A 23,290-nucleotide genomic window follows, 5' to 3' on the forward strand; every position below is an offset into this window, starting at 1 on the left:
AAAAAAGGTAATAATATTGATTTTGCCATGTAAAATAGGGTGGAAATAGAAAAGGATAAAAGCTAGATTTTCCTCTTCCTACCATCAGCTGCAAGGCAGAAGCATTCAAAAACGATTTCCATCATATGAAGGGAAATAAAGTAATTCGTTTTTCTTCTTATTCTATGTATTGGTTGAGTCAAAGAAACCTCTCGTTCTCAAACACTATCTTTTCTTACCTATGAAACGCTATGATTCTGATAACTTAATTATATTTTAAAAGCTTACAGATGAAAAAGCATCCAGAATAGGATGCCTGCAATTGATATCATCTTGGGTATGGATCCTGATTGGCTGTAGAAAAGTGGCATTTCTTCACATTAGCAACTGTTTTTTCCGTTCTATTTTAAGTAAGCTAAGCATACCAAATGTTAATTCTCTTAAGTGTAATAGTCTATATTCTTTTACAAAGAAAGGTTTGGCTTATTTTTTACTTTTTTTTTATAAAAAGATAGGCTTGAAGCCATGTAGAATATTAGTTATGAAGTTGCCAGAAGCACAAAACAAAAATAATCACAGTTTTAAAAAATAGACAGTTTCAACAAATAAAAAATCTAGGTTAAATAAAAGACGTAGACAAAAAAGAATTAAACTTTAATTAACATTTTAACAACCGTGGAGAAATTTAGCATGCAACCTTAGACAGCAATATCCAGAATATTGACACTCTATGATGTAGCACAGTGCAGTATTTAATTAATTTTATATTGATTAACATTTTAACCCTCAACGTACGGCTCATTTATCAACAAAAAAAAAAAAAATTCCTGAACCCTCTAGTGCCATCTAGCAGCGCAAATAAGCATCAAATGATGTTTTTTTTAAACCTACATGGGGGTTAAATAGCAGGATCAGTATTGAAACAAGGGGAAAAAATTCTTCGCCTGCGGTATTTGCGTGACCCTTAGTCGAGGATGAAACTGATACCCAGCTCAAATTGCGAGAGTCATACGTGGAAGGTTAACTACTGTGGTGAAATTTAGCATGACCTTAGTCAGTATTATCCAGAATATTGACACTCTATTCAGGGTTCATGCTAAGCATTCACCATCTGGCCAATATGTAATAAAACAGTAAAATCAGCAGGAAAAAAAATTATGCTTTGGCGAAGGATTTTTTCTACCTAAATTAAAAATACGTTTTCTCTTCGAACTTGAAAATAATATATATGTATAAAAAAAAGGTCAAAAGGAATTTTACTGAACAAATACTGTATTTTTTCATATTTTATTTGATTACAGAAACATCAATTAAAAGTATATTAAGTCCAGATACTGGAAGCAACAAGAGAGATTGTGTAAGCATGAGACAAACTACCATAAAACACATTCAACCTCGTTCATTGTCAGATCACGCGATATCACGTGGCAGCAAGAAATATAACAGTGATGTCACTTTTAACAGTTAACAATTTAAATTAATAGTCAGAAATAAATACAGTGACCTCTCACTTATGCATCACCTCTTTTATGCTTTTTCATTTATATGACGATTTTTATAGGTCCCAGTACATTAGGTAGGAAAATAATGATAAACATCCCTCGTTTATCCGTCGCTCTAAAAAAAAATTTTTCAATTATGCGCCGAAACTTTAGGCTAACATTTTAGTTGTTTTATCCTTTAAATATATTTTTTCTTTTTTTTTAAAAAAGAAAAAAAGGTTTTAAATTAAAAATTGAAGCCATTATAAGCAATCCTATTGAATAGTTCACTTTTCTTCCCCCTGCGACCCTCTCATTTTTGCTGTTTCTACTCAGACATTCTTTTTTCAATTTTGAATAGGGTGTCTCATCTGTTACACCAACAACAATGAAAGCCCATTCATCTTTAAGAAAATGACCATTCCTCTTGCCCTGAGGATAGTTTTACTCCCATGCTGTTTTCTAAAAAAAAAAGAGACACCTGGAATATGAAAGAGACCGCGATCACTTACTTGCAGTCAGATGGACAACTTGAGTAAATAAAAAGAGGTGGTCTGTTTAGTGTAATTGAACAACTTATTGTGCAGCATATTATGACGCAGTGTTTTCACTACAGCGCGAGAACGCGAGAATCTCGCATATTTTTTTCTTTTCTCGCATTAAAAAATGATTACCGCGAGAAATTCGCGCATTCTATATTTCAATTTCAAAATTCGCGAATTTCTTGCATTTTGGAAAAAGCTTCGAATTACGCCATTTAGAAAAAAAAACCGTTTCACTTTTCTTCCTAGATCTTTCATTATTTTCATCTGCCCCATTATCTAGCTTCCCTATTTACCAGTATTGTATAGAACCTTTTCGAACAACAGAACACAACCACGGAACCCCTTTCAGAGCACATTTCTCTACAATCACATGTTCACCGTAGGTAAGGTTTCTTCATGCAAGACGTTCAAATTTTTTATGCACTTATGTAAGATGGACAAATACCTTGTAAAGGCAAAATCTTCTATGATGATGCACCAAAAATATTCAATGCTTTAAAAAATAGAAGACGTTAAAAATTTATTATAATCAAAGAAATAATTTTTTTTAAAGAGTTTTAGTGTTTTTTTAGTTTTTAGAAATCTCACTTAACTTTTTGAAATCTCACCCTGCTTTTGAGAAAGGGTGAGAAATTCTCACCCATTTTTTTTCTATGATGAAAACACTGTGACGTCAAGTACTTTCTTTAGAAATTTATCATGTGATGTTTCACCACCTCCCATAAAAATCAAATTTTTTGTGAAGAGCTGTTCATTTATATCTAACTTAAACTTGTGGACGATGAGACCATGGTGGATGATACTGACGAGGATGATTAAATTCCGCCAAATAACACATTAGTATTAAAAGCTTTAGACACTATTCGTGACTATTTACAAATTAATTCTGCTTCTGAAACTCCCTTGTCCCCTTTATATGAATTGCAAAAAACTGTTTTTGAAATACATTGGCAAAAACGAATACAAACATGTATTAAGGATTATTTTGTAAAAAATAAATTATCTTCAGGCATGTTATATTTTTTTATTGTATAATTATAGTAAATACCAAAACAGTATAAATATTAACATTTAATCTTTAGAAACATATTTATTCATATTGTCACTGCAATTTACGTTGTATTTTAGAATTTTGAAGTTTTTCACTTATCCGACTCTTTCACTTACGCGCTTTTTTCTGTTGGCCCCTTACACCGGTGCATAAGGGAGAGTTCATTGAAGTACAGTAGAGAACCGATTATCCGGAACGATTGGGACTATCGCTATTCCGGATAACTGATTTTTCTGGTTTTCTGAATGGCTACAAAAAACCGTTTTTTTTAGTGTTAAACCCAACTAAAAAAAAAAAAAAAATTCGTTTTGGAAATAATCTTAAAAATAAGAAAAAACGATGAGGTAATACACTAATGATTACAGGGCTGTCACTGGATGGAAACAAGAAAAATAGTTGCTTTAGTTGCATCATATATGAAAAAAAGTCTCCTAAATAATCTCCAAGATATATAAAATAGTTGCTAACATCATATCCTCTTCTAATATAATTTTAATTATTTGTTCTGTAATAGCATAAAGTTCAAATAACATACAGTTAGATACTCATATTTTATAAAAAAATGTACATTTATTTGTGGATTTGCAAACAATATATTCTTTCACACTACGCATAAAAACAGGGAGTTTTATTTTTATCTGTTACAGAACAGTTGAATATGAAACTTGAATTTCCTTTCTCGGTTCTAATTTGCAGCTGCTTAGTTTAGATATTTAAAAAAAAAGAAAGAAATATTGCAATTTAATTCCGTTTTATTTTGTTTATTTTTTATAACTGACACATTTCCAAATTTTAATGATTATTAAAAAAATTACGATCACAACTCGACAAAACGAATATCACCATATACCTTTTTTTCTATTCCAAATAGCTCTAAAAAAATTAACAACACATTTTGAGTAATTAAAGACAATTTTTCTAATTTTGCTACTTCGTTCAAATTAAAAGAGGGGAAAAAACATAATCCTCAGAGATATTACATTAGCTTTCTGAAGCAGGAGGAGCATTCACGTAGTGCGAATACCAATTCCACCAGTCTGATTGGTTAAATATGCCTGTCATGCTTTTGACATCAAACAGTGAGAAATAATAAAGTTAGGATAAAACGAAAGCGCGGCAAAAATAAGTGGGGGAAGGGGGAAACTCACGAAGCTCTTCTTCATTTTAGTCGCGAATTGGCTTAAAAAAGTGGCCGATTTTAAGCAGGTCATTGCAAATTAGTTGTTTTTACTCATATTTCTACTAAAATAGTCGCCATAGTTGCTATTGCTTTAAAATAGACGTTTTAGTCGCCTCTTTAGTCTCCTATGGCAGCCCTGTGATTATTTCTGAAATGATGGTAAGGTAAACATCTTTCAAAAAAGAAAGAAAAATCCTAAAATCTTTTTTTTTTTTAAATTGCGGGAAAATTCATCGAATTTCGTTCCGGTTTTTTGGTTTTCCGAATAATGGGTTCTGTACTGTATTAACTCACAGTAACAGTACAAACACAGGTGTCATTTAAAAATTTTGAAATCATGCTATTGTAACTGTGAAAGATAGATAATCTTTTTTAACAGTATTTCTTCGTGTATATTTTAAGGTGCATTTTTAGAAAATATAATTTTGTCCTTTTGAAGGGATTCATATGTTGGGGAAAAGTATTTAATAATCCTCTAGTATAGACTCGTACAGAGGTAGACAACTAATAAATTTCAATTTTATGATCCCCTCCCCCTCAAGAAAAAAAAGAGAGACATATTTATAATAAGTTTTACGTTTCTCATATATATTTGATTCCACAGATATAAATAAAAAAAAATTACTTTGTCCAAAAGTAGAACAACAGGATTCCTCTTTGTAGTTGATTTCTTGCTCTCTTCAATAACAGCCTTGAAAAGTTTTGAATATACTTCATGGTGTGGTTTACAACTCCATAAATGACAAATACAGGCAGCTAATTGTTCCCGTTTTAGAAAAGAGGCAGAATCTAGCAAAACCTTTAAAGATAAAGCAAAAATTGAATAGAAGATTTAAGAGGAAGAAAGTGTGATTATAAATCAATACATTAAGCAGGCATAGAGTAAGCATAAAAATATCGACAAAATTAATTTTCATGTTTTAGTTTATTATTCATAAAGTTAAAGAAGCAATATTTAAGATTTCACAGAAAAAAAAGAAAAGAATTAACAGTACATTGTGTGACAAGATATTTTTTTCATTCCAATGCAAAACTTAATGCTTCATTATGAATACAGAATAAAATTTATAACTATTTTTCATGAGTTCATAAGAATTTTTGATATTATTTAAGTTGTAGATTTCTAAGTAAGACATATAATTAAAAAAATTACAAAAACATTTACTTTTATATAATCAGAGCAGTTAATTAGTTGAAAAAGTAAAAGAACTGGTAAAAAAATCATTTCATATTTACGATTTCAGACTAAGTAAGTTATCCCTAAATACCACTTTTTTATAATTATTATAACACACATATTTACTTGTCTACATGTTATAACTGTTACGAATTTTAGTTGTCATTAATACTTTGTTAGTTTCTAAAGAAAATTTAAAAAAATTATAAGTAATAATCTCGAAACAATAAGGAAAAGTTAATACCACATTACCTCAAGCCCATACTGAACTCATAAAATAAGTTAAAAATATAGAGAAAGCATGGAAAATTATCGAACAAAGATTAATGAAAAGAGAATAAGAAAAATTATTAAAATAAAATATTTTAAAAAGCTGGAGATCAAAATATGGAAAAGATATAATCTCGTCATCAGCTCACATGATTATATCTTTTCCATATTTTGATCTCCAGCTTTTTAATACATATTTTATAAAAATATTTTATTTTAATAATTTTTCTTATTCTCTTTTCATTACTCTTTATAACATTATATTCTTTGTTTTCTCAATATTTTTTAACTTATTTTGTGAGATCTATATACTTGCAGCTTATGTACAGTAAATAGCACTCATTATTTCTCTTTGTTTTTCTCTCTTTTCTTATCCTTTTCATCTTTATTGCGCTATATATAACTTATTAAGCAATGAAACTTACATTTTGATAGAAAATGGGTCAAACATTAAGTTCCGTAAGGAACACTATTTTGCTAGGCAAAGATTTAAACATGCCTGACTTTTAACACTCAAGTATATGTAACTTATAGATAAAAACAATATTTCTCACAAAAATTGGAAAAACTTAAAATTACCATGAAACACAATTATTAAGATAGTTTAGAATGTCAGAAATACTATTCTAGCAGAAAACAAACAAAAATGTGGGTTAGCAAGACAGCACTTCATCAGGGGACACATACTGCTTGCCAACACACCTTTAAAATTGAGTCTTTCTCTTGTCAGTGGTAATAACAAAAACTGACTGAGCCCCCGAGGTCCCATAATGGATAAACAAATAAGAAAAAGCAATTGGAAAAATTGAAATGTAAATGCAAAAAAAAATTAATGACAAACAAATTTTCATGATTAAAACCCAATATTATAAAACTGTAGATTTGGCTAGACATTATACATTAAAAAAAATCTAAAACAAGACATTTTCAAATTATAGTAATTTTTACAAATTAGTCCAATTTCAATAATTTGTAGGAAAAAAAATATTTCAAAATGTCTCAGCATCATTTTTTTGAGAAATAATTAAAAGAAAGACTTATTTACTTTGAACATCTTTGGCTAACTATTGTTATTGTCAATTTTGAAAATTTTTTTCCCCACAGATTTGTTGCAAAATTTTTCAAGATATTGGCCTAAAATTGAGTTATTCCTTGACTTTTTATCCCAAAATCAAATTCCTTGACAATATCAGGTTTCACTAGCCCAGTTCGAACCCTAAAGAAAGAATTTCATTTGAAGATTTTTTAAATATTTCATTCATAAATACTGATGCAAGGGAAGAAATTGAATTAATGCTCAGTATTTTGTTAAAAAAAAATCCAAATGAAAACTCATAAACAGCATTGATGGAATTCTAGACTTCTGATGCGTAGCGGGGTTCTTCTGCTTACAACCCCATTTTTAAAACACCAAGAGCAGACTGTCATAATTTTTTTTACTGTTAATAAATAAACATCAAATCGTCTTTTTTAATGAAGCATTTGATTATATTACTTGTTCTGATTATATTACATAAATAGACTGCTTTTAGCAATGCTTAAAAAAGGGATCTTTTAATTTTGGGGGAGCCCCTGCAGTTCTCAGGGCTATTGCCCTGAGAACTGCAGTCCATCTAACTTATATCCGGCGTTGCTTGTGATAATCATAGCTGGGCATTAAGCCTTTGTTGAGTAAAACAAGAATATATGTGGAAAAATGTATACCTGTAGAAGTCTTTCATCCAAGGGCTTTGAAATTTCTGATATTTTATTGACAGAGAGCATAAGCTGTTGTTTTCTTTCTTCACTCACTGGAGTACCAAGTAAAAGACCTTTCCAGCATCCTAACCAAGAATTCTCCATGCTACTTAACAAACTCTAAAAACAAGAAGAAGAAAAATAATAAAAAGCATTCATAAAGATGGTTTTACAGATTGAAAAATTCTTGAGAAAGCTTTCTTAAAATATGATGCATGGACTGATTCAGCAAAAACGAATGTTCTACAACAGGCCTTAAAATTTGTTCAGTTGCCAACTCGCATTTGATCGCCAATGGCAATGACTCGCCATTGGCAATCAAATGCGAGTTAGAAATTCTATCTCTTAAAATGCTGAGTTTTAAAGGAAAATACATAAGGTTTGATTTATCATGCCAAAATGAAGCGCCTCCAAGCAGGGTCTGATTTATCAAAAGGCCCAGGCCTAGGACCCCACATTTTTGTGGGCTCTCTAAATGCTACAAATATATTCTATGTTTTTCCTTAAGAATTGTCCATTTGAAACAAAAGTTCACAAAAATTGAACTAAGTATAACCTTAAATTCACTTACATATTGTAATTATCTAATGTTAAAAATAACTTATGAACTCTTCACAATTAAACAACATGTAAATTTGGTATCAACAAGGGGGCACCTGACAGTTTAGAGCCTAGAGTCCCCGCTTTTCTAGATCAAGCCCTGGCACCAAGAAGTGTTATTTTAATTTCTCTCAAAATATAAAAATAGATTTAAAACAAAATATAGAAATAGATTTAGCTTATCAAAATTAAGTTGTTAAAAAAAATTATTAAACAAAATATCAAAATGATTTCCTTTTGGTTCGTTTTATAAATGAATTACAAATTAAAAAACAATGTTTTACTGCAATAATTTAACACCAAATTAAAATGAAGCAAAAGATAAAAATTAAGTGATTTAAAATTTTACTTTCAGACGTGCATCCAACGAAGAACGAGTTTGCCACCACTTCTTATGATTATTAGTTTTTTTCATAATTATTGAGCTTTGCAATAAAATATCTTGAAACTCCGTCATTAAACCAAAGATAAACTGAAAAAATAGAAATTAGAAAAATGTAATAAAATAATCAATAATGAATGATAGTAGAATTTTGAAATATTAATACAGAAACAAATATGCCACACTCATAGAAAACTTTTTACATTAATCATTTTAACTTACTCCGCCAGTAGTTGAACTGTCTACACAAATCACTAGCGGAGATAATTTTGAGCGATATTGTGTGATGATCAATTTAGAAAAGGTTGGCTGTTGATAAGCACCGCCAAGCCAATCTTTATCAGGTACAGCATTGATTTGAACCACAGTCCAGTCTGCAAAAATAAAATATGCATTAAACTACCTTTTTTTTTTAAGCTCAAACACAAAAAGCCCATTTAAGAGAGAATTCACATACATATATGAATTTTAAAAGTAAGAAGTGTGTGTGAGTTGAGCATTACAATAATAATATAAATTACTATTTTAACTTATTGCCATTTATTTTTCTTCAAAATAAGTCAAATTAACTAATAATTAGTTTTATAAGCTTATTTACTAAAATAAGAAATGTAGGATTGTACAACTGTAGTAAATGCTTTTAGAGGAAAAGTTAACAAAATAAATGAAAAGAAATGTCAACTAAAGAATCAAACGTAAGCCTTTAAATTTTAATTAAAAAACTAGGAATGTATAATCTGCACCCCGGAAGTCAAATGCTGGCATCAATTGCAACCAACAATTCATAAGAAAATACTACATAACAAATATAATAAATTTTATAGCTCTCTTTTAAACTGTTTTTCAGGTATTTACTTTGAAAAAAATTATGAAATTATAACTTAAAAATGTAAGATTTAGAAGTACTAATGAGTTGTCAAAAAATTTAAACCTTTCATATTTTGATTTTTTCTTTAAATAAATATATATTTAACCCAAACAAATGTGGTTCTCAGATTTATTTAAAAAATAAAGATATCAATAATTCATTTACAAGGAAAAAAAAATTCTTTATTTTTTTACAGACAAAACTGAAAACCGGCAATAATTATTATACATGACAAAGCAAGCAAAACAAATCCTTTTTTTTTTTTAAATTAAAGAATATCATATATATACATTGTCTTTTAATTTTTAAGACAAACTGATAATACCATTATTGCAATTTTGAATAATTAAGTTGTTAATTGTGCAACGACTCAACTTAATCGTAACCACGACAGTTACGACCAAGAACTTGAACTCTAACTTTTCATTCGCCAGAACAATCTAAGTTGTCAGTGTATCATGATGTGCTGATTCCTATTCCTCTTCTTTATACTTTAATATTTTCAATGTTAATAAATACCAAAATAATATAAACTCTAAAGATTAGTCTCCTGAACATTAACCAACCACCACAATACAAAACCATCACGGTACCAAAACTAAATTTATTTAGGCCTCCCAATGTTTCTTTATTTATTTTTATTCCGTAAAAGGTTGTGCACTAATGCTAAACAAAATGGGTTTTTTTCCTTATGCAGCAAAATAAAGATTTGTCTTTAAATAGTAAAAGAATAACTCATAAAATACAAAATATTACCTTTGGGTATGGCACTCAAATAAAGTTCCATCTTGTTAATTAAAGACGAATCTGTTACTTTCAGAAGATCGCATATTCGATCATTCCTTTTGTCCTTTAGATAGAGATTATTATTCAAATAAGCTTGCCCATAGCTTGTAGAGACAGTCTGACTAAGGTAGAAACCGATTTCATTCAGTTTATCTGGATTATTTATTTCAGTACCTTCATTCTGAAAAATTCAAATAAGCAATTTCTTTTAATAATTATAAACAACTATTCAACATTATAAATGAAAATAATTATTCATAATGTTAAAAAAGAAGTTTTTCACAATCGGTATTTGTTATTTTGTATCAGTATTTTGTTTACGTCAACTCCAAGCTGCCAAAAGGATTTTTAACTTGAAATTTCCTTCAAAAAATGTAAAAGCTTATTTGGGACAGGTCATGCTGTTCAGGTTGGATCTCTTCTTAGCCCCGTAGCAGAATCGCAGCGACCTTGTCGCAGAACGTTACAGAGTTCCCGCAGAAAGATTTCCCTTTAGAAAAAAAAAAATTACTTTTCTTTTTTACAGAAATTTACATGTAACAGTTGAATCATGCATTTAGATAATCACCCTTTGACGCGCTCAATTTACGCCGATAGTATTGTAAATCAGTGCAATACTTCGTTTGCATTTTCGGCAGTTATTGATTTTCAAGTGGATTTTAAATATCCTGATACATTTCAAACAATTCGAATCGTGCATTTGAGTACTTACTTTTTAAGGCAATAATTCTATCGAGTTTTTGGCAGTTATTGTTTTCTCCATAATTTTTCTTAAATCCGATATTTCTTATGCGTTATAATATATTACAACAAGGTAATCTCAAAACGAAACACGCATTTGAGGAGCCTAATCCGCATAATTTCGTCATCCATCTTTTTTTCGGAAATTACTACAACGGATTTCATGATTTTTTTATTTTATATTTTTTATTGTGAAAATTATTTACAAAGTGCGAAGAAGTAAATAATTTGTGTCTTCCCCGCCCCACAAAATGCGAGAATATCACCCATAATATTAGAATAAAAAATTATTAAATGTTTAATTAAAAAAATTATATAGTTATTTTTGTAAACACAGCACTTTTGTTATTTTAAATGAGTAACATATATGCTTAATACTAAGATATATGAGTAACATAAGTTAGTATTAAAAGTATCTTGCAGTAAGATATTAGTGCTGGAGAGTTTTGTCGCAGATAGCTCAAAAAATTTTGCCACAGGGCTTCTAAATGATCTATTTTTAGTTTCTTGCAAGCCACTGCTCGGAAGTAATCAAAACTTACAAATGCCAAATCTTCCTAAGAATTTATTGATTAAATAATTTAATTTTTTGTGGGCCTCTTTTTTCTTTTTTTTTGTTGATATTTTACTGTAAGTCTGATAAAACCTAGGATCTATCAAAGAGACATGAGTAAGATAGAGTAGTAGTAAGTATGCTTCATTACGATTCCATATCAGACTTTAACCAATGCTATGGTTAGTCCTATGTTTACAGTAAAACATAGGACTAACCAACACCTACTGGTAAAAGTCCGACACGGATTTTTTAAACTACTGTCAAAGTTATTTTTTTAAAATTATTGATATTGATATATAATCAGTAGTTATCAAGAGAATTGTGCATAACAAACTTGAGATTTAAGCTGACGATTCACTTTGCAAATTTGGTGGGCGGGAACAACCCCCATCTTTAAGATTCTCCATTTGAAGTTGAGAATGACTCGGCTAAGTCCAGGCTAAAGCAAATTCGATATTCAGGACGGTAGAAAATGAATCCCGGCTATGCCCATAACCATGACACCGAGATTGCCGCAGAATATCATATCTGTTAGTCAACAACACAAACTACACAAAAAAGGAAACACAAAAAAGGAAAAACGAAGTTTCTGAAGAAATAAGTTTATTTAAAACATTGGTAAGCAAACTGTCAGAAACAGAGTGACAAAACGAAAAGAAAGAATACAAAATAATTTGCTTCAACAGAAGCTTAAATACAGATAACGGATGACGTCATGATCCACGCAAGAACGACCAACAGCAAATGAAAATTAACTGCCCGATCCCCGCAGACCATGACGTCACCGACGCAAGTTGAATGCATAAAATCTTCAACAACTAACGAAAATCGAATCTTATACCTTTGTCTAACAGTTGTTAACACTGTTTTCATGCATATGTTGAAAGAGTGTGAAAATGAATCGCTAACATAGGCAAAAGCTTGTCACGTTCAGCGTGAAATCAGACGAGGATGTTCTGGGTTTAAAGGAAATGCATGCAAAACACTTTTGGATAAAGTAGACCTTCTGAGCCAGTTTAAAAATCTAGCAATACTGAAGTATGTTAAAGTATTTGACAACTTCAAAAAAGTGGTTTCTGCATGCTTTGGAAATAATCTTGACCAAAATTACAAAGCATGTATAGAAGCGTTCAAAAAGAGCTACATGGACTTAGGTGTCAGCATTACACCAAAGGTTCATGCAGTTTTTTTTCAGATTGAACAATTCTGTGACAAAAACGGTGAAGGATTAGCATTTTTTGGGGAGCAGGCGATGGAGTCTGTACATTTTGATTTCATAAAGTCTTCCTGGGAAATGAATAAGGTTGCTGCAAATCACCCGAATTATTCTAAACATCTTTTGAGCGCTATTTGTAGATATAATGCTTCACATGTTTAAATTGATGAAATTATAATTAAATGTTAAATTTTTATATTTTATCAGCAGTAAAATGTTTAAATAATAAAAGTTTAATAGAATTACAACTGAAAAATTATTATTTTATCATTTTTTCCTTTCTATTTATATAAAACAACGCCAGATTTTCCAAAATATCATACTTTGTGCGCAAAAATGTTCAAAGTGGATTTTTTTAAAAATCTCTCCACAGATTATTTTGATTTTTATTATCTGTTAACATTGTAAATTCAGAATCTCTTCTAATTTTCTAGGTGTAAGAGCATTTTATTTAACTTTGGTTAAGGCACACCGTGATAAACATCAGTGTAAGATATGCTGAGCAAATACATATCGGGCAGTGGTCCTCAACCTTAAAAAACATGAGTGTAGGGTATACGGGGCAAATGTAAAATGAGCACTGGTTAAAATAAATATGTATTACAAAGGTAGATCACATGTTGGAATATTACCCAATATATGGTACTCTTCCATTAAAGAGGGATGTTGGTGATGGATAATTTTTATTTTGTCCAAATCCAACACTAAACATTATAATCTATCAATAATAATCACTATTAAATATTTTCTCTCTCCGCTATTTATTTAATCGGAAGTCGTTATGGAGAAATCTTCAGAGGAAGGCATTGGCCCACATTGAGCTATCTTGCCAACTATGATGATGATGATATTTTTTAGTAATTTGATTACTTAAGAGGTATGAGTGTTGTTGCCTGGATGTTCTTTAAAGGTTAAATGAAACTGCTCAGCATACTCTAGAACGATGTTTTTTAAGGTTAAATGCCACTGTCCGGCATACTCTACACTGATGTTTTTTAAGGTCAAATGCCACAACAAAGTATACTTTTCATTGATTTTTTTAAGGTTAATTGTTACTGATTGGTATATGTTTGTCCAGTATACTCAACAATGATTATTTAAAGGGTAAGTGGCATTGCCCTTGCTATTCCTAATACTGAAAGATGAAAGGTTGCATTTGTAGTCTTGAATTAGCTCACCACGAGTTGGTGGATCCCTATAATGGAATGTAACTTAGATATCTGCAAATAGAAAATCCTACCATATATTATCCCTTGTTTTAGGCTTTTACTGGAAGATGTTGGTAAATCCTACGTTTCACCACCAGAACTTGGTAACATAGTCCGAAATAGAACCATATTATAGCAGACTTTGGATTTTTACCAAGACACTATGGTACATCCTAGGTTTTACCAGTAAAGCTTAGGATTCACCGAAATTCAGGCTTTTACAGTAACAGATATTCAATAAGAATAGGAATTGGTGGTTGACAGCAGGCATATGATCGCAAAGGTTTAATCAACAGATGGCACCCTTGACCTTGTATCATTTAATTTTATCACTAAATTAAAAAAAAAGATTATCATATACTCACTTTTGCCAGGTTAAGTATTGCTAAAAGTTTGCACACATCTCGATAGAGTGGATATGGCAAGTTATGATGAATGAGTTCCTTGATGTTAGACAAGTCATCAATAAATATTTTCAAATCGTTTTCTACAGAAGACAAAAGAAATATATTTTATTTCATGAACACATTTAACAAAAATGTTGACAGATAATTTTCACTGAATGCACTTGTATATAAAAATGTTTCATTTCAGCTCACAATTTGAAACAGTATCAGATATTGATTTCATATTGGATACATATTCTGTATCTTAGTCCAATCTGAGGTTATTTCAGTGTTTCCCAATGTGGGGCTCGCGCCCTACGGGGGGGGGATTCGAAAATGGACTCGACACTAGCTTAACCCTTTTGCTCCGGGCCACTTAAATGCAATGCTAGATTTTGGTGCCAAAATTGAAAGAAAAGAGCAAATTCTTAAATAATTGTGGCCAATAAATATTATAAAATTCGTTTAACAAGACCAGACGTGCCAACCTAGCAAAATTAACATTCAGGAGTATCCCTAACAAGAATTCAGGAGATTTCAGGAGGGGTAAAAAAAGGTGCATGGTATGCAACATTTGGCACTTCTAAGGAATTTTAAGTAAAAAATTTATTAAATATAAGAATGCAAGAAATTTTACACACTAATAGAGCAATAATTGTTTAAAAATATTAAATGGAAATAAAATAATTAAACACAGATTTAGCAACACAAAACTATATTAGGTAGATACTCTTTAAATAAATACCATTTCCTTAATAAAACATTATTCAAAAACCCTTGACACTGTAATAAAAATGCACAAAAACTTTTAAAAAATAAACAAATTGAATAACTATTTTATTTTAAAAAACCAATTCAATACTAATGTATAAAAATACTAATGTCTGTACAATAAAGAACCAATTATCCGGGATGCTCGGGACCATCGCTATCCCGGATGTCTTAATTTGCCGGTTTCCTGGATCGACAAAAAAGTGTCGTTAATCGATGTTTTATCAAACCCAAATTACAAGGAAAAAATGTAAACACATTTTAAAGTAAGAGAAAAAAGAAAAGCACTCCTAAATCTAAAAAGGAAAAAAATTGTAGAAAAATAAAATTTAAAAGAATAAAAAAATTTGCAAGTTTAGACAAGAAAAATAAGTTTAAAAAATAATTACGATTCCTAAATCAACTAATAAACAAAACCAATGATTAAATAACGCAATATATTTCATGGGGGGGGAGGGCGAAAATAAAAGGAAAACCTATTAATCTAAATAAAAACAACACTTGAAAATTATCGAACCGAAACGATAGTTAAAAAACGGCACTAGCATAAATATTAAAACCTAGAACAAGGCAAGATCAACGGACTTTAAAAAAAAAAAACTAATGAAAAAATTTGGTAATACAAATAATTTTATTGAGTGCAAAATTTATCATGAAAAAAAAAAAAAACGTAGTGGAATCAGAAAAACGAAACTGCAATCTGCTTCATAAAATAATTGTATGCTTAAATTAATAAACAATTCTCCTTTTTTTTTTCTTTTTTATAAAAACGCGATTTTTAATTAAAGCAGGTGTGATTCCACATCAAGAAAAACTTGCGAATGATACCGCACTTCCAAGGAATCAGAATTTATTCAAAAGAAAAACATTTTATTTTTATTAATCGATGTCAAATAGAAATATATTTTTCTCTTTCATCTTCTGTTCATTGATATGCATGTGCAATGCATTTTCCCCACCCCCTCGTAAATCAAACAGCAAACGAAATCATCATGCCACTCCTTTGAGTTTAACGACCTAAAAGAGAATGAAGATCTAAAATCTTCAAGGTCGCGGAAGAAATGACGTTTCTCTGGGTAAACGGGGAAAAAAATTCTTCCCTTCCTCACATTTTCCTCTACTCAACTTCAAGGATTAGTCCAGTTTCCGCTTTTTTTTTCATATCGTTTTAGTTCAAAATGGCGGGAGAACCGAGCAAATTTTTTTTCCGGATTATCTGGATACCAGATAAATGGTTCTCTACTGTATGCATGAAAAAAAGAGTTGCAGACTTAGCTCTCCGCAATTAAGTTTTGCTAAAGTCATTGGTACATGATTTGTTGAAATTGATCCATACTTCCGTTTCGACTTAAGACATCCTTGAAATTTTTTTTTTTTTTTTAAATATACGAAGACTAAACGAATAATTGATATCACGTTGCTAGTTTACGAGCTTGTTGCCAACCGTGGAAAAATACGCATTAAAAACTATAAAAACAGCAAGATACAATATCAATTCCAACTATCGAGAGTACGAGTTTCCCCACTTTGAACGGACGACACTCGATAACGACATGTGACGTCATTGCATTCAACTCTACACGAAAGAAGAGGAAGATTTCACCCGCCCCCAGTGTAAGGGGGCGGGTGAAATAGGAGTGTTAAGAGGTAACGTTGAAGAGAGGAGAAAATAAAGCATGTTCAGCTACGCTTCAGGCAGATGGTAGTTTGATAAGAGGGGATGGAATTCAAGCTGAAAGAAAAACTTACTTTCGCACTCGCGGAAAAATTAGGTAATTTTGAGTTTGGCCGTCGATCGCAATAAAATTCGGGAGTTTTTCAAATCAATTCCGGAGGGCGGGAGAATAACTCAAAATTCGGGAGACTCCCGCAAAATGCGGGAGAGTTGGCACGTCTGCAAGACCAAAATATATCAACCGGGTTTTTGGCGGCGTCAAGTTAACCTATCTGCGGCAGGATCCGCGTGGACCCCCGGACACTTTAAAATCTTGCTAGACAAAGCAATTGTTTGCATCTGAAATGCCCGTCACAACTTCTGTAGTGTTTCGCAGCATTCAGTGATAGAAATCAACACCCCAGCACATGAGGTATAAGCTTCTCCCTTTATTTATAGATTACAAAAGCTCATTTCCATATATTCTTTTTTCTTGTTGGCATCATTACAGATCAATAAAGATGTAAACTTTGTAGCATGTTTTTCAGTTAGTTTTAATTGCTTTCCCTTTCTTTGAGTATTAATAACTCATGCATTTTTTTCTCTCCATCATTTAGTTGGTGTTAATTTGAAATAGGCGTCCGTAAAAACTGTTGTTAAAGTCTCGTTGATTTAAAAAATATATACATTGTATCGATATAATTTGTAAGTATTTTATTTTATTTATTTTAATTTTAGAAGTATAATTTTCCTAAAAAATTTATCAAATGGAAAAAAGATATTATTCTGCGATGGCAGTGTGGTAAACATGTTATATACATTTAAATAAATATGCATTTTTTTAATATATGTTTACTCTGTGTCATGTTAAATAAATTTTAACACATATTTCAGTTTTTAATTTATCTTATATATATTTCTTTCAGCCCATAGTAAAATGAGTGGTGCAAGCAAGAAAAAAAATCTCCAATATTCGGAGGACTATATAAAATTTGAGTTTATACCTGCTGTTCATGAGGAGCGGTTTCCTTTTTGTCTTTTATGACAGCATGCTTGACCAACGAATCAATGAAACAAGGTCCTCTTGAGGCATATTTAAAGGCGAGACATAATGCTCATATTAATTCAGATTTGAATTGCTTTCAAACTTTAAATAAAAATTTAAGCCTCTATTTACTGCTCACACTTCAACTCATAATCGTATTCTTGAGGTTAGTTATCAAATTTCTTTATTCAATGCTAAATCTGGAAAAAATCATACTATAGGAGAGAATTTAATAAAACCGTCAATATCAGCGTTTCTTAAAACGGTTCTTGAAAAAGATGTAAAAGCTATGCCACTCAGTAACAGTACTGTTTGCAGAAGAATAGACAAAATGAGTGAAGATATTGAAAAACAACTTGTTGAAAAACTGAAAACAAGAAAATTCTCAGTGCAATATTGGATGAATCAACTTTGATAGACAGTATTGATAACTTACGTAAGATATATTGATAAAAGGCATTTTGCTGAAGAAATGTTCTGTAATAGATTAGAAAGCACCACTACGTCCAAAGATATATATAATAAGCTAAAAAACTACTTAGATGTCAATAATATACCAATGAAAAATATAACATCTTGTGCTGTAGATGGTGCTCCTAATATGATGGGCAAGAAAAATGGCTGCTTAAAATTGATGAAAGATGAGAATCCAGAAATGATTCTTGAGCATTGTGTTACTCATAGAGAAATCTTGGTAACTAAAAACATCTCGCCTGTTCTAAATGAAGTACAGTACAGAACCCGTTATCCGGAAATCAGAAAACACGAAAACCAAAAAAACCGGAACGAAATTCGATGAATTGTCCCGCCATTTTTTTAAAAAATGTTTTTTTTCCTCATAAAATTTTAGGATTTTTCTTTCTTTTTTGAAAGATGTTTACCTTACCATCATTTTGGAAATAATCATTAGTGTATTCCTTCATCGTTTTTTCTTCTTTTTAAGATTATTTCCAAAAAAAAAAACTTTTTTTTGTTGGGTTTAACAATAAAAAAACGGCTTTTTGTAGCGATTCAGAAAACCGAAAAAATCAGTTATCCGGAATAGCGATGATCCTGATCGTTCCGGATAATCGGTTACCTACTGTACTACATTCAGTTATAAAGTGCATCAAAGCTATTAAAGCTGATGCCAAATGTAAGTGCCTTGTCAAGCTATTTTGTGAAGAACAAAATGCAGACCATGTGAGACTTTTACTTCACACTGAAGCAAGATGGCTCTCTAAAGGGAACTGCTTGAAAAGATTTATGGAACTGTTTGATACTCTAAGTGATTTTATAAGCAACAAACCTGAAATGAAGTATCTGTTAACAGTTGATGTTAAAGCATTTTTGAGTTATTTAGTCGATATCATTGAAAAACTAAATATATTAAATAAGCAATAAAACTCTTGTTGATGCAAAAGCGAAGATATTTGGTTTCATTACCCTTATTGAGTTATGTCAGAAATATATTAACAACAAAAACTTTGAACAGTTTCATTAGCTCCAAAAATGTGAAGTAAATCATACCACTTTATTTGTTATTGTCGATCATCTGAAAATTCTATCGGCTGATTCAAAAGAAAGATTTTCTGATTTAAAACAAATTGATTTTCCAACATGGATGATGCAGCCAATATTAGTGGATTTGACTGATATATCAAATATGAAGTATCAAGAAGAACTCGCAGAAATGCAAAATGATGAGTCAGTTTAAAATTTCATTCAATATATAAAAGGAGTGATGGCATGGCTTAGTGAGCAAACAGAAATCAAATACCCAAATTCAACTAAATGTGCAAGAAAACTATTGTTACCGTTTCCATCTTCAGTTGAATGTGGATTTAGTTCTGTAAATTATTTACTGGTAAGAAACAGAAATCATTCGGATATAAAACGGGGAAACTTGAGACTGAAGCTAACCAAATTGGAACATAACATAAAATCTCTGTGTAACAAGCATCAAGCGCAAGGATCTCACTAAATTAAAATATTAAATTATTACAGAAAAATCTTTATTAAAATTAGTTCGAATTTGAATTTTAGTTTTTCATTATATGTTTTGAAAATTTACTTACTGTGTTTCGTTAACAATTTCCTAGTGATTTCTTCCTAAAACCTATCATTTAAGTTTCTTACGAGAACAATTCAATTTTTTAATATTAAAAATTATGTATATGTTACATGGGGGGGGGGGGGCACAAGAATTTCTGAAATGGGCATGGCACAAAAAAGGTTGGGAAACACTGAGTTATATCGTCAAAAAGAGCTCTCTGAATAAGAGCATCACAAAAATATTTTGAATACATTCTAATCTACTTATTTGTTTTTCTAAGTTTTTTGTGTTTCCTCATTTGACCTTTTCCGCATTTGCTGCATAGCTGGGAGAAGTTTTAATGGTCTCTCCTAAAGGTTTTCTTCAACGTAAAATCTATGGAAAAAATTCTGTGCCCCACAAAAGTGGTCACAAATAGAGGTGGTCTGGGTGTTTTATTGTATATATGCAACCAATTTATAATAACAGAAGTACTTTGTGTTTGGATAACATTAAAAAAAATCTGCATGTATAGAATAAAACTGAATATAAACTTCTTTAATGGTATAATTTGGCCTAAATTTTTATAGGAATGTAATCTTGAAAAATGAGTGAAATGATTTGTCTCTTATAAATCAATAATATAGAAAATTAAAGTAAATAAATTAACCTTGTATGTGCAGGCAGAAAGGAAAACATTAACTCAAGAAAAAGTAACCTACTACTTAAATACAGAAAGAGCATTTGAAATAGTTAAAAGTGAAAAAAAATTAAAATTGTATAAAGTTTGTTTTCACTATTAATAGTGTGTCAAACGTCTGATTTCAACTGTCTCCCAATCTTTCCTCCTACTGTTTTCCAGAAAAGAAAAAAAAATTTCTTCTGACATGTGATTGCCAAAATAAGAAATTATTTAAAGATTTTTAGAAACTCTATGGTTAGATAGTTTTGTCCTCAATTTTGTCCTGGATTAAAAAAAAAGTACAAATTTGAAGTACTAACTATTATAAAGCAATCAAAATTTCTCATGGATTTACTGACAATTTGAGTTTTCTGTGTTAAAAAAAATGTCTGGATTTCAAAAACTATGCAAAAATCAATAGCAATAACTGCCGAAAAACTAATTGAAACAAACATAGATTTTTTATGCAATCGGAGGAAATCGAAAGCATCATAAAGTGATTACTAAATTCAAATTTCACCTGTCGTAATATCACGTAAAAAATATTGGAACTTTATTCACTTGAATCGATTTTGATTCAGCCAAATAAAGAAAAAATGGGAATTATTTAAAATGATTGGCGCTTTCATATGCTACGGTACGCTGAATAGAACAACCACGCTTTTGCATAATAAGTGGCAAAAGTCAATATGGTAAAGCAAAAAACCTCATTTTCGAAAAGGGGAAATTAAGCACTTTTTAAAAATACCCATTAAAGAAGCATCTTTAAGGGCTTTTAAAAAACTAAAATAAGCACCTTTAAAATTGCTGTGAACCACGTATTATTAATCACTAAATGAAACATTCATCAAAAAGTGGTAAAAAAGTTTAGGAAAATTTTATCTCTACTCTGAACCCAACCTGGCCCTAAACCCTTTTTTAGTAAACGAGCCCAATTCATCTCAAAAATGCTTAACTGGTTATGTGAACATTTCTATTATGAAAAAGAAAAATGCATGAAAGTGCTGAAGTTACCTGGAATCTTAATAAAAGTTTCATTCAGTGAGTCTTTTGTAATATCAATTGAGCTTAAATCTTGACACAACCCCTCCAAATTAGATGAGAATTTTTCCTCTGCTGCATCTCTCATGACATCATCTAGGGAGTCATCCTCACACTTCTTCTTTTTCTCAGCAGAGCTCCTCGTCTGCTCGATGGAACCTTTCAAAGGAGAGAGAAAACTTTCTTCTTCATAGATATTAAATTCGTCTTTTGATATTTTATTATATACTTTTTTAGGTGCTCTAACCGATGAAGAACTCGGTTCAACTTTGGCCTTCATTGCAGTTTTTTTAGATTTATTTTTAAGGTTAACAGTTTTCGTCTTTCCCATATTCTTTTTACCTTTTTGCGTATAGCTAACAGAATATTTCCACACATCGCACGATGATTCTATTTTAACGTTTTCACTCTTTGTTTTGAAAAATTTATAGGCAGTTTTGGGTTTTTTGTCATGGTTCGTAGGAGTGCCTAACAGTTTCTGGGCTTTTTTGGTATCAGCGGCAAACACATCATCGTCACTGCTGCTGCTAAAGAGCAAGGCTGGCAGTTCTCCCATTTGTTTCGAATCATTTGCAAGAGGCAAAACATCTTTCTTGGGTGGAGTACCAAATAGTTTATTAGCATTCTTGGTGCTAGTAATAAAGGCATCATCATCACTACCACAGCTAAAAGTTAAGGATGGCAATTCTTTTAAATCTTTAGCCATGTGTTGAGGCAAAACTTCTTTTTTAACTGGAGCTTTACACACGTTTTTCTTGTTAACAACAGGGGTAGTGACAACTATATCTGGAATAGGTTTGTATCTGGGAGGGGTTTGGCACACAGAGAGGTTTTCGAGTATAGCACTTTTTCTTACAAAGATATTGTTTTTAACAGATGGGACGGAGCAAAATTCAACATTTGAATTTCCTTTTATGGACAATTTCTTCTTTAATGAGGCTACAGTGTTGTTTAACAGTAACATGCCATAAGCCCAAGAATAAATATACTTGGGTATTTTGGAAGATGCATTTAAAACATTTAAAGCTTGTTTAGTTGTTGAATTAACACCTTCAAAATCATTCTTAAGCAACTGAATCAATGATAGCTGATACATAACTATGACAGGCAAAACCACTTCTGGACCTGATGGATATTTTTGCTGCAAATTTTTCAAAGATACGTCCAAATTCCCGAAATCCAACATTTCAGATATGTTAAACAAATTCTTAAGATTTTTGCAAGTTTTCAATAACTTAGACAGTTGAGTTTCAGCAACTGACATGTCTCCCTCTGTTAAAAGCTGCAAGCAACTCAAGTACCAGATCTCTAATTTAACTGCATAAGCCGACATTACGTCTTTAGTGAAACTTGTAGGAGTTTTTACTTCAAATTCAAGAGATTTGCCTTTCTTCTTTTGCACTGGAGAAGAGGCTACATTAGAAGTATCGATAAAATGTTGTTTGACGTCCCTTTTTGGTTCCAGAGTTTCACTGTGTTCCAGAAAAAAATTTTCAGAGCTGCCTCGACATTCCGACATATTCGTCTTCTCTAAGTTAGATAGAAGTGAAGAAATATTTTCTTTTATTGTTTCATCCATAATATACTTTAATCCATATAGTTTAACAGCACAGTCTTTTACGTTATCACAGAGTAAATCAATCTGTCCCAAAAGCAGCAAAATTTTTGAAGACCTGAAATTGATTCAAATGTATTTATTTTAATACACAATTACTTTATATACTTGAAACTGAAATGATCTTTCTTAATAAATAATTTCTTTTTTAATCAGTGTTCCTACTTTACTTTTTAAGCTAAAGATAAACACTTTCTAAAAGTTAAGATAAAATATTATAAAAGTCATATTTTGTAATTTAAAAGATGACTTGAGCAATTTCTTTTAGCATCTCTTCAAGCAATTTCTTTGTACATCAGTTATAT

At 30.8% G+C, this 23,290-nt stretch overlaps 1 protein-coding gene across 2 annotated transcripts in view; it reads right to left on the bottom strand.

The window, feature by feature from the left end:
* Positions 1 to 23,290, bottom strand: part of Sse (extra spindle pole bodies like 1, separase) — an 88,099-nt gene that overhangs the window by 16,006 nt on the left and 48,803 nt on the right. For both annotated transcript variants that reach the window (XM_071186488.2, XM_087152516.1), the window contains exons 15-21: positions 21,344 to 23,043; positions 14,143 to 14,264; positions 10,027 to 10,237; positions 8,625 to 8,776; positions 8,370 to 8,492; positions 7,388 to 7,540; positions 4,862 to 5,035 (exon numbers count right to left, since the gene is read on the bottom strand). In XM_071186488.2, the coding sequence (XP_071042589.2) occupies positions 4,862 to 5,035; positions 7,388 to 7,540; positions 8,370 to 8,492; positions 8,625 to 8,776; positions 10,027 to 10,237; positions 14,143 to 14,264; positions 21,344 to 23,043 (2,635 nt within the window). The remainder of the gene's footprint in view (positions 1 to 4,861; positions 5,036 to 7,387; positions 7,541 to 8,369; positions 8,493 to 8,624; positions 8,777 to 10,026; positions 10,238 to 14,142; positions 14,265 to 21,343; positions 23,044 to 23,290) is intronic.

This window comes from Parasteatoda tepidariorum, chromosome 9 (genome assembly GCF_982258835.1).
Source record: "Parasteatoda tepidariorum strain Cologne lab strain chromosome 9, Ptep-v5.0, whole genome shotgun sequence".
In the NCBI taxonomy this organism is placed as follows: domain Eukaryota; kingdom Metazoa; phylum Arthropoda; class Arachnida; order Araneae; family Theridiidae; genus Parasteatoda; species Parasteatoda tepidariorum.